General features: G+C 36.1%; 1 protein-coding gene across 1 annotated transcript; it reads right to left on the reverse strand.

The window, feature by feature from the left end:
• Positions 1-580: 580 nt before the first annotated feature.
• LOC110474988 (plasma kallikrein-like) lies at positions 581-16,041 on the reverse strand. The gene is made up of 15 exons (XM_021538846.3): positions 16,002-16,041; positions 15,473-15,531; positions 12,739-12,901; positions 11,974-12,077; positions 10,282-10,441; positions 9,611-9,720; positions 6,495-6,654; positions 5,598-5,707; positions 5,352-5,511; positions 5,104-5,219; positions 4,575-4,749; positions 4,051-4,226; positions 3,726-3,821; positions 2,283-2,422; positions 581-929 (listed from the first exon to the last, which is right to left on the reverse strand). Exons 2-15 carry the CDS (start codon positions 15,528-15,530, stop codon positions 774-776), a joined length of 1,884 nt encoding a protein of 627 aa, XP_021394521.2. The 5' UTR covers position 15,531; positions 16,002-16,041; the 3' UTR covers positions 581-773.
• Positions 16,042-19,790: the final 3,749 nt, after the last annotated feature.

The following is a 19,790-nucleotide window of genomic DNA, read 5'->3' on the forward strand; positions in this document are numbered from 1 at the left end:
CATGAGAACATCTATGTACAGATAATAACATGGGTGTTTGGTGACCTGGAGGCACCCTAAGGGTCAGCCTTGAGCTCCATGACTTGGTCCTGAGAAGATCAAAGCCCAGTGGAGATCACAGCACAATGGTAAACCACATTTGTGCAAACACTTGGCAGACTGCTGGGAACAGCAAGATGGGATTTTCCAGCATGAACTGGGCTTGGTGGTTGGGCTTGGTATTCACATGTGTCCTTCTGCCAAGACCTCTGGGTTTGTCTTCTTGCTTAGTACTGACACTTTTTTGATTAATTCTCCAGGGAAACTAGGAAGATGCAACTGTATAGGCATTTCCATGCCTCAGCTTCCCTTCCCCCAGCCCTCCAGTAAGCTTGTAAATGGTTCACCCATTTTAACTACATTCAGACAAGAGAGGGAAATTTTTTTTTGTTGTGTAGCAACCTCCTAAGACAGAAGTAGTTCCCAGTTCCAAGGTCCATAAATGTCCTGCAACATCATCCATTCCCATTTTAAGTTAGCAATAACAGAAGAACTCTGTGGCTCAGCCATATTTTCTTCTGCCAAATCAGTGATCACAGAGTTTATTGTTATTACTGCTTTTTATTTAGTAATAGGAAAATTCATTCATTCCTGCTTTTCTGCATTTTAAAACAAGTACTTTACACTTCAGGCTAACAAAAACCACCATTGAAAAAGCACTAATACGCTTTATCCCATTGCTCTGAGGGTTGTTATTCCACTGCAACACTTTGAGTGAGTCAGTAATGCTCACACTACGTCGTTTTTTCTAGAATCCAGTCTGCATAGTCAGCAACTTTGGTGTAGACTCCGGGCTGCCTGGGGCGAGCGCACCCTTCTCCCCAGCTGGTGATGCCCACCAGGTACCACACCTCCTCGTGCCTGCATGACAGGGGCCCTCCTGAATCTCCCTGTGTCACAGGAGAAAAAGAGAGAGCATGCAAGGAAGAAGCCTCATCAGTATTTCTATCACAAAGAAAGCTTTGAATAAAATCAGCATCATTCGATTTTAACACCAGCAAAACAGCCTAGATTTCAATCACTTTCACTTACAGCTAATTAAGGGAGGATTGAAGCAGGTGTTCTGATTGTTTAGCAAATTGATTTCTCAATAGTCATTACAAACAATTTCGTTTTCCCATGAGGGTTCAAAACCACTGGTTTATATTATTTTATTTTTATTATCATTATTGCTTTATCTACATACAATGATTTAAAACTGTATGTAGTTTTGGCTGTATTTTTTCTAATGACCATGTTTTTAGTGTTTCAGTTCTCTACATGCCTCGTCCTGTTTGAGTGACTCTGTCCCACTCAGGATAAAACACTTTAGTGTTTTCTTTTTCTATTCCCTCCTGGACATAAGATTCCTTAGAGAAACTGTTGTGAGTTGTAAGGACAATAGCAAGTGTGTTATTTTTTAAAACAGCATCTCCATGTTCTGTTACACTTTATCAGATACAAAAAAAGCTTAATTGGCATAGAGGAAAAATTACTTCCCAGCTCCAAGTATTTTTATTCCTAACTAATCATAGAAATAGGAACATTTCAGCATACAATTATTAAGTGTTAAATATTTGCAGTGAAAACTGTATTTGGTAGAGAATTTAATATTAATAATCAGACTATTGTCTTCTTGCGGAAATTAACTCAGAATATTTAAACTGGTGAAAGCGCGTGAGTTTACTGTTAAGCAGAGTGGCTCACAGAACTAATGTCATGGTGACATTTTCAACTCTAATTATGAACAGAGCGGTTTTCCCAGTTTACTTTTAGCCTTCTATTCCCCGTGCATTTCAATAGCATTGGTAGCACCCTCCCTTCTGGTTTATACACAGTGGATCCTTTAAAATATGATTTTATGTACTGCATTTCCTACCGAGAAATGGGAAAAAAAAAAAAAATGAAATCACATAGAAAATCTGCTCTTATTGGAGAAATGCTTCAAGGTACTATACTTGCACTCTCTGGATTTCTGATAGTCTGAAAGAACACTGGCTTTATTCCCTAAATGGATATCTATGGATCCACACTCAGAGTTTCTTATCCATGGAATCTATCCCTAAAGATTTCAATGTCGTATAAGAAATGTTATCCATATGCCTTGGTTTTCAGTGCTTTTGACACCAAAAAATGACAAGTTAAACAAGAGCTCTATTAATAATCATACTTTTCTAATAACAATTAAAGCTAATTGTAGTATTCATTTATATATTTGAACATGTGGTTGGAATATATAACTATACACTAATGTCTGTCATTACCTTACAAGCATCCCTTCCTCCTTCATCATAGCCAGCACAGATCACTTTGTCACCTATTCTGTGCTTCCAGTACCTTGCCTGGCATTCCTCTTTTGACATGAACGGAACAGGAGCCTTTTGAAGAATATCTTGCACCCGACCTATATGGAAGGCAATATGAGATGAGAAATGTTTGGTTCCAGCAAAATAAAGGTTAAAATTCAACTCTAGAAATCCCCATACACTGATATTACAGAGTGGGAGGTCACTGCTTCTAGAGTGTTAATAGATATTCATCACACTGATTTTCCTTCCTTTAGGAAGTGAAAATGTTTCTTAGTTAGTGAACAATGTGAATTGTCTTCTAATTTAAATGCTTTTATGATGCCACCTTGTGGAAAAGCTTCAAAACTCCCTTGTGTTGTGATGTGCAACAAATCCTCATATGAGAATGGCTTCAGGACATTGGCCCTTGGAGCATTGCTGTTAGCATTGCTTTGTGTTAATAACTATTATTTCCTAGTAAAGTGTTGCAATAAGTTTGGAATCTCCCAGTTGCCAAATCTGTGCTGTGCTCTGTCCTAGTAGTTTTTAAGATGGAGAAATTTGCACATAGACTAAACAAGAGTATTTAAAACCAGTCTTTTCTCTAGTAATTAACAGAAGAAATTTGTGTATACAGTAACTACCTAAATTTGTTAGATTTCTCATTGAACTATAGCTTTCAGATAGGCACGTGCATAATGGAAAAGGTTCTCTGTAAATAGATGCATATAAATCTATATAAACATATAAAAATAAAGTAAATAAATAGATGTAAAACCACAGCTTGATAATTAAGAGCTTTTGCCCTATCTCCATATAAAATCAGAGGAGTTCAAATCTCATCTACTATAAAAACACAAGTCATTGGCATGGTCTATAATCAATTTTCAGAATAAGAAAAGCATACTTGAGCCTCCAATTTCTAAAGTTATATGAATGCAATCACATAAAAAACCACCATTGGTTATGTGCAGACTGTAATTCAAAACAGTTCAGTGGTAAATTTCTTGCATTTTTTTTAGCTAGGAAAAAATAAAAAAGAGTGTGCAAAACCCAGATATGTACAGGGCTTTGCCAGTAGATTAAACGAGGATCTAAGGAAGGGTATTTGAGTGTTGTAGAAGATGTTTTTTGATGTATGTAGAGAATTGAATTCTCAAGTATTTCAAACTACTAAAGCAATTTATAAAATCAATTATTGTGTCAGAGCATGGAGCTATTTAATGATAATTTCATATATCTTTAATTTATGTTTTATAGTGTCTTAATAGAAATCAATTCTAATAAAGAATTATATTAAAGTACTGTCTAGAAGAAATAGTGGTTCTAAGAACAGAGAATAATTTTCTTTTTTTTTTTAGAGAATGGGAGGTTTTTGTCAAAAAACAGAATTCACTCTTTAAAAGTATTTCTCTGTACCTTTTTCTTTTCTGTAACCCCATCCAGTTACCCAACATTCAGTATAAAATATGTTAGTGTCTTCTTTTGATGGCAGGCAGATAGGTTGTTGAAGATCTAAAGTGCAAGAGAAAATATTATTTTTTGATCAGCAGAGACAACTGCAACAGTAAGGTTTTGTGGGCACCCACATGGCCCCTGACAACAGCTTCCATGTATGCTTTGTCCCTTACATTATGTATGACTCCCAGTACATAAATTCAAGCCACCCATTTTATTTTTTTAAACCAACAGAATAGATCCTCTCAAACCCCAGTAACTACATACTAAAGGAAGCCAGCCATACCAGTAAAATTCATAGGCTCAGCAAGTTTCATTAAAGCGATGTCATATCCAATCTGTGCATATTTATACTGAGAGTGAACAATAATCTCTTCCACTTTGAAGAAGGGTGTATCCTCATTTATTTCTGATTGTCTTAAAATACTAGCATAAATACGCCAAATGTTGGGATTCTCTAGACTGAGGGAAAAAGACAAACAGTCAGTCTGTGACTAAATATCCTAATAAATTATTACATAGGAAAAAACTCATGTCTTATGAGAATGTCTAGTGTTCTGTAGGTGTTTGTTGTCTACTTTATAATTTCACCTTCTAGATTAATTGAAATAATTTAGCACCAACAGTACAATACTATGCTAAAAGGGACAAAGTATGGAGTTCCAGTTGCATTAAGAAACTGAATGTCTACCTGAAAATGTCACCTGTTGGTTACATTAAAGCAGTCCATCTTTTTCTAGTTCTCATTGTTATTATCCTGAAAAGTATGCATGCTGGGTTAAACTTTGTACATTTACATTTAGGCCTTACCTCGCGACGCAGTGAGCAGCTGTGAGGACCCACTGGCTGCTGATGATGGAGCCCCCGCACAGGTGCCTCTGCCGAGACAGCCTGGCGTGCAAGCTGACCTGCCACGGCCACTCACCAGGGGAGGAGTCTGTCCCACCAACGATCCTAATTGTTCTTGCAGAATGCTGCATACACACTACAGAAATAATTCAAAACTGAGCTAAAACACAACTTGCATTCACCAAGGAAAAATGAAGATGAGACTACTGCTGATCACTGAATAGGCACCACCTATTGCGAAAAAGGTGACGCAAAATTCATTTTTGATACATCATGATTTATGATAGTAAAGTCTATTAAGACCAAATTCACAGTGCTGTTCTAGTGTTTACCATATGAAGACCTGACTGACCTCACTTTTCCAGAACACTTAAACTTTACAAGATCACCCACTGGGACAGTGCAACCACTTTAAAAAAAATATGGTTTGGCCTCCTACACTGAAATCAAGGAAGCACAATCTATTTTTCATAAAAGAAGCTTTACTTACCAGTACTGGCCTTTTTTTTGCATAATCTTAGTGAGTATCCAGAGATACTTCCTAGTCCATGCACTATTTTCACTGGAGATCCATTTGAGGACATTCTTAGGTGACACTCACACTTTCTGACAATTAATTAATGCAAACATTTATTAGTTTGTATTTTTTTCACTGAACAACACATACATTACTCCCTCACCACTATCTGGAATGATTATTTCAGCAATCTTTGAGCATTTAAAAAAAATATATCTCACCCTTCTTCATTGCATGAATCATGGAGGAGAGAATAGGAAAAAAATTGGCAGCGGATCATGTCTGTGCAAAACTGCTGACAGACTCTGTGTCCTTTAGTATAAGTGACAGTAAGTTCATCTCCCAAAAAATCCATCTGCGTGTAAGTGCGAGAATTGCACGCTGTAAGAATGATTGCATTCAAAGCATCAGAAAGTTATTACTTAGATAATTCAAAATTAGTATTTTTATTGTAATTTACTGTTTACCAGGAAGAGACCTTCTGCAATTTAGGAGGCCAAAGCCTGATACAGCATTTTCTTGTGATATGAGTTCCTCTGGAATTCCACTTGCTGATGTCTTCAGGAGGCAAAGATTTCTAAAATGAAATATTTTTCACAATAACTAAACCTGTTCTCACATTATAAAAATAATTGTTTAGATACTGGTAAAAGAAGGTTCTTTCCTAAATACACTCTTTTCTCCCAAGTCTCAATCTGTAGAATTTTCCTATGAAAATGCATACACTAAGTTCACACTAAATTGAAACAATCTTTGCAGTGTTGTGAAATGCCATACAACTATACTACTAAAGGTGGTACAGTATTTACATATACAGAAGAGGCAACTTTAGATGATGCATGCTGTCTCAGCTTTGCTTCTCCCTGAAACTCCTTTGAAGCTTTATTCTTCTGATTTTTATGAAATCTTTATTTTTAAATATTCTCACTAATAAGTATGAAAGAAGAAAGCCAAATAGAAATATTTCTAAAGCCATTAACTTACTTGAAAAATATCTTCAAGTAAATAAGTTTGCCCTGCCAGGAAACCAGATGGCTCTTTTGATAATGCCATAAAATTCAGCTTTAAGTCTTTAAAATAATCTGGAGGCTCACTGTATTTTGACATGTATAATTCTTTTCAGATTAAGACCAGATACACTACCACAATATAAAAGCCCTTATCACATTGGAAAACAGTGGAAATGCCCACAGGAAATTACAAATTTATGAACAAAATCCATAAAAATCTGTGCTTTACTGAAAATAGCCTTTCAACATAAACTTACATATAAGAAATTAGTGTTTAAAAAAAAGACTCTGTGTTTTTAAAAAATAAATTTTAAATTATCTACATAGATAATATCATTTAACTGTCATATTCACCTTTGAGATTCTATTTGCCATTTCCTGGTAAAAAATGTAAAGAACAAGCACTTTGGAAAATATGTACAAATAGTTTGGCAGACAGAAATATCAGGAGTGAAAAAACTGGTAATATTAATTCCTGAAAACACTTGATCTTCAAAAATGTCCATTTGACAATCTGCATAAAACAAGAACAAAATATCAAAATTCTAAAACTTTAGTATGTCATGAGAATATTGAGATTTACAGATTATTCATTTATATCTTTGTTCCCATTTTCCTTCTGTGATTGATAAGATGAAAGGATAACACAGAATTTTAACCAAAAACTATTTCTCAATAATATTTTTGACTATGTAAAGTCATGGAGAGCACTACAGGGATAAAGTTGATATAGAGGAAAAGAGAAATTACATGTTACAATAGAGATTTGCTAATATAATAGGGAAATATTTTAATCAATTTTCAGTGGGCATATCAGGTTCATGAGAAGACTAGAAGAAAAATAAGGTGATGTTCTTAACACTTCTTTTACTATTTGAAAGGTATGAAGAGTAAGTAGGAGTGCTGCCCTCTGACATGGCCAAAATAACAAAACAGAGGCTTGGCAGGATAGTTCACACAACCAGACAATGGATATAGAGGTTACAGGAAATATTAGCATGTTTAAAAAAGATTAATGAGTATCCTTCTCCAAAGATATACTTGAAGTACCAGTTAGAATCCTAGTGCAAGAATTTAAAAAGAAAAACAGGAAACATCAGCATGGAGGATGTTTCTTGATCCTTTCAAGCTGCAGAGATAGTAAAAATAGTGAAATTATCCAAAAGACAGGATTTGGTGGCAGCAGAGAATTTGAGCTGTTAAGAAAGTACAGCAGCCAAGTCAATACTGCCCAGTGTGTTATAGAAACATATTGGGAACATCTTACTACAGAAGGAAAAACTAAGAGGCAGAGCTTACTCTGAATCCTGTTAATTTGATGAGGTTTTCAAAAAACATAGGCAAGAAAGGACAACAATATTGGGCAGTAATTACACAATAAGAACAGTAAAAAATATAATCATAAATGTAGAAAATTAGAGTCAATTAACTTTTGCAATTAGTAGTTAAGATCTTACGTTAAAGGGGAAATAGCATTCAGAAGAACAGATAGTTTCAAAGGAAATTATATTTAAAGCAAAAATGTGGATCTGAAACTTCAGGGAAACTAACCCATGATCTCAAGAATCACGTTCAGTGATCATTTACTCAATATTCAGTGATCTCCAGAAAGATACTTTGCAAAGGGCAGAAAACAGACAAATTGCTATGCATGAGTAATAGCCTGTGTGTGTAAGAATAAAGTCAGAGAGGCAAAGGCACAAAATGAAAGGCCGCATAAAAAGGAATAAACTAAATTAAGTCAGAAGAAAACCTCAAACAAATATTGAACTAAACCCATTTCAGATGTTGACAAAACAACAAGGCAGAAGTCATTACTGAGTTTTTATGACTACATTCTACAAATCTCTGTGTGGATAGGTATAGATGACCTGTCTGAGATTAGGACAGGTGACCTCCTTAGATGATCTCTTGATGCACTAGTGCTGTCTAGGCTTCTGTGATCACACAATTAGTTTCTTCTCTCTCTTGCCTGCTCTTGCCTCTCACAAGACAGAAAGTAGGAAGGAACAGGCAGGAACAAGATTGATTTTCACATGATGTCATGGTTTTATCCCAGCCAACAACCAAGCCCTGTGCAGTCACTCACTCACTCCCCCACCAGTAAGATCAGGGAAAGAATCAGAAGGGTAAAAGCCAGAAACTTGTGGTTCCAGGTAAAGACTGTTTTATAGGAAAAGTCCATGTTGGGCATGAAAAAGGACTTTGGTGGGTTGACCTTGGCTGGATGCCAGGTGCTCAGCAACTTACTTTATCTTTCTCCCTTCCCAGATGGACAGGCGAGCAAAAATGAGATGGAAAATGACTCATAGGTTGAAATAAGCCAGTTTACTAAAGCAAAAGCAAAAGTTTGCATACATACAAGCAAAGAGGACAAACTCAATTATTTTATTTTCTACTTCCCATCAGAAAGTGATATCCAACCACTTCCCGAGAAGATCTTCCTGGGAAGCAGGGCTTCAGCATGCATAGTGGTTGCTCCAGAAGGCAAACATTGTAAATAATAAATGCCTGTCCTTCCTTCTCCTTTCCTTAGATTTCACAGCTGAGCTGACATCATATGACATGGAATGTCCCTGTGGGTAATTTGGGTCAGCTGACCTAGGTGTATTCCCTCACAGGATCTTGCCCACCCCCAGACTATTGATGGGAGGAATGTTGGGGAGAGAGAGCTGATGCTGTTCCAGCACTGCCCAGCAGCAAACCCAAGCACTGATTTTAGAAAGCAATATATTGATACACATCAATCACATGAAATGTGATTTACGCAGGAAAACTAGATTATCTTTGAGATTAAATAAGGCTATATGAAAGCAGAACATCATTGTTAAGAAGGGAAAATATCACACAGTAAGACAAAGCAAAAATAGAATTAAAAAGAAAAATTAAAAAAAATTGAAAGATGTTTCAATTGAGAATAAGAAGGTTTGATACACATTGTTTGATTTTGGACTCTTGAGAATTTTGTCTGAGTAATGATTGCAGGTACAAGCACAGACTTTTTGCTTTCATCACAAATCACCCACGAAAGGCCTATTACGTCCTTTCCTATTAGCCAGCTGTATTAAAACACTGCAGATCTTCAATAAAAATTTTCAAGTGCATATACAGGATACAAACAAAATGTAAAAAGCTTTATATTTCCCCTGATCTTTGAATCTCATGGGATTTTATCTTTTATTTTTGTATCCACCATACAAAAATAACATACAATTTCATCTAGCTAATATTATGAAAGGATTCTTTAGATCTCTAAAGAAGGGAACTGTTTCTGTAAGACAAATGATAATATGAAAAAATTAAAAAGAGATGAACCTCCTTTGTGCCTGAGTGTACTAACTATATTTTACAAATAAGATTATTTCAGAACTATTCTGCATAATGAAACATTTCTACATGGGAGTGATAGATTGCATTTCAGGATAAATGACCCTTAAAACTAAACAGAATCAGAGATTTTAAATAGTTACCTAATTCAGAAAGCTGGCATGGCTTTAGAGAGAATCCAGACACAACCTCATCAAGCACCTTTATGCTGGTTGGAGTTCCTACACTTGTATGTTTCAAGAAGCATTTTTTACTGAATGACAAAGAGTAAAGAAAGCAGTAAGAAAACAGATCTTCCTTGGACTAAACCATCCTCCTGAGCCAACAATTCCTGCCATTGTGCACGGTCTGGCCATGGGCCAGAGCCATCTCCAACTTCCAGAACAGAGTTCAAATGATGAGCAGAGCTAGCTGAACAATGCTTAACTTCCAAAATTGAGCAGATTAAGAGCTCAAAAATAGGTCTCATTAAAATGAAATAATTTCTCTGGATACTCTGATGATACTGTTTTCATAACAGTAAGCAGAATAATATTGAACAGAGCAAAAATGCAGCACAGGTATCAATATAATTTACATTTCAGAGGATTTTAGGATTTTTTCAAGGCTGTAATAATCAAGTTTGTCTTTCTCACCAATGGACAAATTAAAGCAAATTTACAATTGATATTTTCCTACATGTAAGTGTGAACAAACATTGCAAGGAGGAATAAATTTAATATTCTTGAGTAAATTCTTGCCCCTTAGAATGCTCTGAGATTTAATCTACTTAGGCACAGGGCTATCCAGAGAAATGAATCCAACCTGTATTTACCAAAAGCTTGCATTGTGAAATATTTCAGAGGCATATGTAAAAAAATTACAACGGTTGTCATTGGTACATCGTTTTTGACACTCTTGATAGCTGTCAGCCATAGTAATATCAAAAATATTCCCTTCCATATCCAGTCCTACATGGACATCTGGGCTGCAAGCTGTAAAGAAAAAGAGACCAAGTTCTGAAAACGTACTTCAATTATTTTCCCCATCCCATGCCCCAAATTGCCCAAAAGAAAGCAGTTTTTATGACACAGTTCTCATAATTCAGATGCCACCTGCTACACTCACTTCAGTTACATCATATTTTATACATAGATCGAGCACCAAATCAGAAATCAAGGTTTGGTGTAGTGCCTCATGGTAAGGGGAAAAACTGGCAGACTTTGACAGTGCCTCTGCCTACATGAGAGAGGGGCTCTAATCATTGTGGCTGACTGAGACCAGGATGGCATTCACCAAAGCAAGAACTCAGAATCGATATTAAAATATATTTTCCCAGTTCCAAATTCATAGAGCAGTTTAAATAGCATATTCTGTGCTCATAAGCAAGAGACATTTCCCACTTGAGTCAGAATATTACATTTACACTCCACAGAGGGAGGACCACAACTGTGGGCTTTGAAATGAAGGTCATTTCACAGAACAAGAGTTAGCAAATGATTGGAGGCATTTTTAAACATGTATGGATAGATTTTCATTCAGTCTGACTCTAGAGTAATTTCAGTGATATTAATTAGCCCAAATAGCATAAAGAATAATATCCCACTGAAATCTCTCTTTCTGTTCCAAGATATGCAGAAATACAAACATCAAGGTATATTGGCAGGAAAGAGCTTTTAAGGGGCCTGACTGCTCTGAAAGGCTAGTGGCAAGCACAACTTATTGATAATAGCTACAGTGGAGAACTTGCGTAGAAACCCACTTAGTCCTGGCATCTTGAGATGCTATACAAATACAACTAAAGAATTAGCCTGACATCTCTAAGACACTATCCTCAAAGTCAGGAAATGAATAATTATATTCTTCCTTATTCCATTTTACTAAAGTACCATGCTATACTTAAAGTTGATCTCCTTTTAATAACTTCATTATGACAGTGCTAATTTAAAACTTACATAAAATAACATATTTAATATGCTTTTAATATGCCTGGTGATAACTTGCAGATATGGCATGCTGACATTAAATCTTCATGTAAAGCACATACACCCTAAAAGATGCAGCTGCTAAAAAATTATTACAAAGAATCACAAAAGTATTAGCATCACTTTGTGACAATGCACTTTTGCTTTGCTGAGCATCTGCACCTCAGAGTTATAATACAGGGTCACACATGCCACATGGGCCACTTTCTAGACTGGAATTGTAGTAGTAAATTAATCTTTAGATCTGGAGCCAGCAATTAAAGCATGGGCTGCCATCTGCCTCTAGCAAATGAAACTGTGACTGCAGGAGAATGAGGAGATGTTACCTCATCTGGGGAGCCTGGGTGGTGGGTAGTTGGGCCTGAAGAGTAAAAGCAGCTGAGTTTTTGTCACCTGTATTTAAAAGTGGTCTGGCAAAGAACACACAAATCACTATTTGGCTGTCTCCCTGATTCTATTCCTCATCCCAAAATGCTAATTTTTTAACAGATGCTATGCAATGCAGACCATAAAATACATGCATGTGAATAACCATATCTTACCACTAATTTGATTACACTGTTTTAAGGAATGTCCAGAGATAGCTCCTTCCATATCCACTTTCGGCAGCATTTCTGTATCACTGTCTTTTAAATAGCAGGAGAACCTGTGTTTTAAAATGCAGCAATTCACAGCTTTGGCAGTATAACACAGTTAAACAGTTATTTCATAACTGTTTCTCAGGTGAAATGCAGCCTGTCCAATATCCCTCAACATGGAAATTTTGACAAGTGAAATTGGAAGAAAAATAGGCCTTACACACTTTGTTGGCACTTGTGACAGATGAGAATATTTTGTGTTTGTGGGAGCTCCAAGAGGTCTCAATAAAATGAGAAGCAGAGCCCAGGGTTGGGAGGACAGAAATGCACTGGGCCTAGAGAGAAGAAAATCTCTTTCTCTCAGGCTACTGAGATTCTTAATTGTGACAAAAATATACTAAGTAGAAAGGATGGAGAACAGTATGGAGGATCATTGGAGATGTGAAATTATTCACACTGTCCCTCAACAATAAATACATGACCTAGAGGAGGGATTGTAGAGTCAGTTCTCTTTCCTTGAAAGGGCCAGTGTGGAATGTGAAAAACTGGGCATTGTCAAATTTAACCTTTTGAATTCAAGCAATTACTCTTAGATCACCAGTTTTAGAGACACTTTGACATTGTTTTCCATGGCAACCCTGCACCTTTCCCTGCATGCCTGTGTTCTGTCAAAATGTTACCAGGTTTCTAAATTATCACAGGAGACCAGCAAGTACATGAACATTCTACCTTTTTGCAGGATCTTTAGTCCATGTCGCTGGCAAGTAGGTGAAAAGCAGACAGGTAGGATGGTAAGTACACACTATTTGGCAGTAATTGGCACTCGGTGTAAAAACTGTAGTGAGGTCTCCTCCTTGGAAGAATGTATTTTCATAGCTCTGAGTCACACATTCTGACATGGAATAACAAAATTGTCAATTATTATAGACAGGAACACCCAGTTCACCAGGAGAGGGTGAAGCCATTTCTCTTCTTCATCACTGACTTTGCTTTTAAAACACACATTTGTCAGGAAAATTGGGTAAGGTGGGTGAGTAGCACATTTCCTCTGAGTTTCTCATCTTTTCACTCCAGCAGAAATAATACTGTCATGTATTATAACCTCTGTTCCCTGCCTCATACCCAGTTCCAGAGCAGGGCAGCTTGAGCCCAGGTAGAAACCCAAGAAGCTGGATGGGCCACAAGGCAGAACTGCATGGCAGAGGGGGAAGGTACCTTCCCATGGCAAATTGCAGGAACAGCAGAAATCTCTCCTGAGAGAGACCAATACAGATCATTATGAGAAAAACTAGGAAGAGGAAATGCAGGTACCAGAAGGAGTTAGAAAGTTTTATTTAAAGAAAATCCTATATTTTTGGGGATTCTCTGAAGTCAGTCACAGGTGATGCCACTGTGCACAGCCTCAATGGCTCCCAGGATTTCATAGACCTTCAGCTCTCTCACACTCCATCCTGAACCCCCCAAACCCTCTTCACAATGAAGAAAATACTGTTACAGGAACAATGTCTCAGGAAAAGTCTAGAATAAAAATGAGCTGTACTACTACCTTGCATCTGCAGGACTTCTTAACTCTGAATGACATACTGAACTCTGTCATGGCAACCACTCACACTGCAGAGCTCTGCAGCAAAGGAACCCAACAGCTACCTCCTCACATCTTTTAAAATGAAGGCATTTGTAAGATCACAAAATCACAGAGTGTGCTGAGCTGGAAGGGATCCACAAGGATCTTTGAGACCCTCTGCTGGCCCTGCACAGGACCATTCCAGGAATGATTTTCAGACTCTTAGAATTCTGTCAGGTTTGGTGCTGTGACCACTTCCCTGGGGAGCCTGTTCCAGTGCCCAAACACCCACTGAGTAAAGAATGTTTTTCTAATATCCAACCTAAACCTCCCCTGACACAACACCAGGCCAGTCCCTCTGGTCCTGTCAGTCTCAAGACTCTTGGGAGTCTTGAATATCCACTGTAGTGCAAAAGCAGAATAGCTTGTCTAAGATCTCTGTACTAAGACATGCAAAAGAGCTGTCTTTGCACAAGAGACCATTCTCTTTTGGACTTTGTCCTCCAAAAGGAGTAGCAAACCAATAAAATGGCAATTTTTATTCCTGTATCTACCAAAGTGCTTTTTCTTAGATAAAAGATAAATTAAAAATAATTAATTTTTACAGACTGGTGGAAACCCAACTGAAAACATTTTATCTAGTGGCTTAATCTGTTACTTTAGAGTGATCATACTGTATTGAGAGATATTTTAAATGAAAACAAAAGCTAATACCATATTGGATTTGACAGTTTTAAAAGACTACGAGTGGATTTTATTTGTAAATATTATTATAAACTATGCTTTGACAATTCAACATTTTCAGCACACAAGTATAATATATAAAAATTTTTTAAAGGAATAAATAAGGATTATTCGACATATGTGCTAGATGTGCTAATATCTTTCAAAGGTTAAGTCCTTATTAGTAAAATATTAGACTTTATAAACGCCCAAGTTCTCTGGTATGGATACATTTTCAAGCTCTTTCTCTAAAAAATGATATTTATTATTCTCAGTAGCATTTCTTTATCTAACTTTGTCATTAACAGAAAATCATTTTCAATTCTTAGAATACACCAAGGGAATTCTAAAGGTAAAAGAAAAGAATATTGCAATTATTTACTGCATCAGATATTTTGGATCCTGTTTATCTTCTAGCATAAATTAACAACAAAAAAATTATTTGTGCTGTAAACCTATGCACCATGTAAAACTGTGTCAGTTCTGAACACTTTAATTTAATTAAAATGTTTTGTAGGCCTCAGAAATTTTTCAAGATTTTATTTTTGCAGAGACTTAAAGCCAGGTAAAATATCTTCTTAAATAATACTTCATTTATCTATTAGATTTTGATAAAAAACTGTTACCTAATTGTTGTCTGAGAAAACAGCTAATACATTACTGAACTTATACCTGTGTTAGGCCTTAGTTATAATTTATCAGAAAAGGAAATTTCAGAGAAGCGCAATGCAGTTTTTTGTAGTTTAACTTTTGCTAATGGAACAAAGTAAATCATTAACACAGAGTGAAAGACACTCCTGCACCCCCAAAGGGCTTCCTTCCCCAGCTGCTGCTTAGGCTACTGACCTTGCCCCTGGGCACAGACCATGGACCATCACAGCAATTTCACAGCTACAGTGGGGTACAGTCTCAGTCCTTTAGAGAAAACTGCCTGTGGCATGGTCCCATGTGAGCAGGGGGAGGTGACAGCATAGGGGGTGGCAGGACAGTGTCAGTAAAGCCCTACTAGGAAGTTCTGTGTCAGACAATAGGGTTATGCCAGTTCCCCAAATTTAACTAAATTCAATCCAGCAGAATAAACAGCTCTCTCAAGAGCAGACTGCAGTTACTAATCTTCTCCCCTTCTATAATTTCTCTATACTGTTTGCACATCTCAGTAATTATGTATTAACTTACCACTGCAAACGGAAGTAAGTAAGAAAATGAAATAAAAAGTCCGATAAATCCAATTCATCCTAAAAACCACAAAATCATTTTTAGGATATGTTCAATAAAGAGTGTGAAATTAGTTTTATAAACCACTGCTAAACCTAACACTGATTCACACTTGTACTGTTTCGCCATTAATTCAAAATTACGTCAAAAATTACAATTTCAGCTGTGACATGCTGTTTTGGCATACCTTTTAATCACGGAATATTCACTCTTGCTTAGACTGGGAACAATATTCCACTGAAATGACATTACTAATACTGACTCTCCAGATAGTTTAGCAAAAAATGTTATGAAGGTAGCAAACTAACGACTCACACTCACTGCTTCATATGCTATAAGAATTCTAAACTTTATTTCACATGCAATAACTTAACCTGTGAAATAAGTTAACCACAAAACACAAGCCATAAAAACTCCAACTTGCACTGTCTTGTTGCTATGAAAATCTTTCACTGAATACCAGTGCATTATTTCAATAATGATTACATACCTGAACACATAATAAGTCTGGGTGCATGGATCAGGTTTGCACTCTACTAAAAAAAAAAAAAAAAAAAAAAAAGTCAAAAAGTCAACACTTTGTGTTAAATATTACTACCTGCAATGCTAACTCATCTTTAATGTTTACTTTGAATGGGTACTCTTTTTGTCAATACTGTTACTGACCTTGGGACACGTTTTCAGAATGTCTATCATCCACACCGCACTGGAATTGATCCTGTATATCCACACATATGCAACACAGTCTCTCTTTTCTCCCCTATAAAATGATGATAATATTTTAAACACCTGGAAAAATTTTTACCTCTATATCAAATTACAGAATTTTCATTGTCCCTGGATGCAATCACAAAATCTACTTGTATCTGAATATTTACAAAGTAAGCTGAACTTACCATTTCTTGTGTTGCTCAACATATATTAGTATTCAAATAAAAAAATTACTTTGCCTGTGTGTCTGTCTGCATTTCAGTTGGTGGCACAAATGGGTTAGAACTTCTGTCCAAGAACTTAGTTTCTTTACTTTTCATTTCTTGTCTGGGCTTTCCTATTCAGATATGGGGCACTTATTCCACTTTGTTACTGTTTTAATAAAAACACAAGCAAAAAACAAGAAAACAAAAAACAACAAAAACAAAAAACCAAAACCAAAATAAAAAAGAATACAAACAAAAAACCCAACAAAAACCCAAGGAAAAAAAACCAACCAACCAACCAACCAAACAAACAAACAAACAAAAACAAAAAAACTCCAATTGTATACTTTTTGGAAAAATAAGGTATACCTTTCAAAAAAGCAGAAAACCAGAGCAGATTGACCATAAATTTTACCCAGAACATGCATGTCATTTATGCAACATGTAGTCAGATCCACATTCATCAGAAATTTCTGTAAGATTTCATTTTTATAATCCATTGTCTGTATTTTAGAATTTTGTCTGAGGAAGGGGCATTTTCTGGATATGGCTGTTTGTTTTAGAAGTAAACTAATGAGTAATAAAAAAAAGAAAAAAATTATTTCCTTAATTCAGCAGTTCTCAAATTTAGGTATCAGTCTTTCTAAAACCAAACATCATTTTAATTACATCTGTATGGGCATCAGTTGGATTTGATGGTGAAGCTCAGAAATAAAAGAGAAATGCTATTCAAAGAGAATCACAATGAGCATGATCACTTTGGAAAATAAATGCATTTTTTTCACTGGGCTTGCTACTCACATGACATGCTCTCATTTGCATTGCTGTGCTGCTGCTCAAACCAACAAAGTTATACTTCTGTACAGAGAAAAATGTATTATAGACTCTATGATGATGATGAGTTATTGTTTATTATAGAATATGTTTATTATAGGAAAAATTATAAAATATGCTGTGACAAATTCTCAGCTGGTATATGTTTCCTGAGCCTTTCTGAAATCCAGAGATTATATGATTTAAACTAGAAGAGTTAGAAATTTAAAGTGCATAGAATGCCAAAACCATCTAATACTCCTTAGACTCATAAAGGCTCGACATATAAGTTTACTGTTGGTTTTAATTCCCTCATTGTATCAATTCAGCTTTCCATATTCTAAATATTATCTAAATCAGGATGTTGCATTTAGGGTTCAGTAATTCAGATAGCAGAAATAAAAGAAGAGCTCATCAAAATATTTTTATAAATGGAAACATTTTTAATGATTGACGTTCAAAATTTATTTGACTAATCTAAAATACAATTAAAAGTTTGCTTCTGTTTGACTCTGCTTCATCTTGACTTGGTAGTTAAAAAACCAAAACCTGCTTCAGCCTAAGCCAGTTCTTTAAGATGACATCTCCCTGGCAGTACACTTGCTTGATACTGCTTTCTGCTGATTTCCACTGTGGTCCATGCACAAATCTCATTCCTGCAAAGGTGGCAGGAATTACTGGACTGTTTGACCTCAGGCAATAAATGACTGGATTCCAGTCTGATTTAGGTCTAATTTTGCCTGGCAGAACCAAATCCCTCATTTCTTTTGGCAGTCCTATTCAAAAAACAGCTTCAACACGGAAGAGGATCTTTCTGTGATGAGACAACACCTGCTGGTTGTGATGTGAAGCAAGAGGAGAAGTTTCTCAGAGGAAATGAGGGAATGAAGGCACCAGTATGGTAGGAACAACACACATTTTCATTTTGATTTGGTTTTATGCACACCCTATTCCATTTGAATGAGGATACTGTAAGAATTTAATGAACCTCAATGCTCCAGGAGGAAAAAAACCAACCAACCAAAAAGTATTCTGAAGAACTTCATGGCTATCATAAGTATATGACAAAGGAGATAGAGAAATAAAATATCAAATGCTGCTAAAACAAACTATAAATCTAAATCTTGATCTTTTCTTCTTACAATCAACAATCTAGGGCCTAATCATCTGAGTCAGGATACCATTATCTGAGTGAAGAACCTACTGTCTCACTAGGGCAGAATCTTCTGTTTGACTTGATACCACCTAAAATGGCTGCAAAAAGATAGAATAATTTAGTGATTTGTGAATGATGCAGCATCAGTATTGTATCAAATTAAAAGCAGTTTAGTAGTTACATATCCTGGAATTACTCAACAGGAAATAGAGCCAGGAAAAAACTGCAAATCAGATATCAAATAATAAATCAATGCAAAGTAAATTCAGGATCATATTAAAGAAGTCAGTTCCAAATATTAAACAATAGCTACTGGGTTTGTCATTTCAGATGTACTCTTTGATTTTTTTCTTATAATCAGATTTGCCATTTTTTTAATAAAAGGAGAATCACATTACTGCCCAAGGCCTTACTTTTTGGACCTAAAGCACCTGATGCTGGTTACTATTAGATATTAGAGAAGACAGAAGTTTCAACATACACTGAAGGGTCCCAGTATCTTGATCAAGGCCTGTAAACTGCCAAACAGTAATTCTTGGGCAAGTTATATGCTGTATGTCAATTAGTAGCCTGGAATTAGGTCATTTGGGCAAACAAAAAATGCTGAGCCTTTTACTAACTGATAACTTTCACCTTTCTTTGATTAAAGTATTTTGCAATTTCAATGAACACTTAATATCTCCACAAGTTATACTCCAGGTATCAAATAGAAAAGTTCATTTGTTGAATAAAAGATAGAGTTATACTTAGCAGAGTATAAATAAGAGACTCATTTTCAGAAGAATCTCAGATGTGTGTAGCTTTTTGTTTAGAAAGTGAGTTAATTTAGTTTTTAATCTTTTAATCCATGCAGACCATGAAGGTCATCTTCTAAATTTGACCTGGCTATAAACTGAGGTACTTCTATACTGGCAGTTTTGTCAGGGCATGTCACAATATTCTTTTAGGAAGAAAACGGATAGCAATCTCCAAAGGCTCTGACTCTTTTAGCTGCTGGAGGAGGAGATGACAGGTGTACTAACATTTATATATGAGGTTTTGTCTTTTACAGCATGAGGATTAAATTCAGGAAGGCAGGTGGATATCTAGTATGTACCACTATTCCACCTCCTGCACGTGACCAAAACATGCAGCTTTCAGAGGCCAAAAAGCACTTTGTGTAAAGGTGACTGGTACCTGCAGGTGCTCTCAAGCAGAACCTCCTAACAGAGAGAGGTCACACATTGTTTGCTGTCAGTGTTCCTCGCAATAGCTGTAAACCATGATCCAGAAACACTCACACACTCCATTTCTGTTGTCCCAGTAGAAAGCCATGTCCTTTCTGACACCACGCAAAAGAGACAGCATAATCTTTTGGTTTAGAGATCAGCTGCTACCTTAATACCACAGCAGA

The sequence above is a fragment of the Lonchura striata genome, chromosome 4, assembly GCF_046129695.1.
Source record: "Lonchura striata isolate bLonStr1 chromosome 4, bLonStr1.mat, whole genome shotgun sequence".
NCBI classification, from domain to species: domain Eukaryota; kingdom Metazoa; phylum Chordata; class Aves; order Passeriformes; family Estrildidae; genus Lonchura; species Lonchura striata.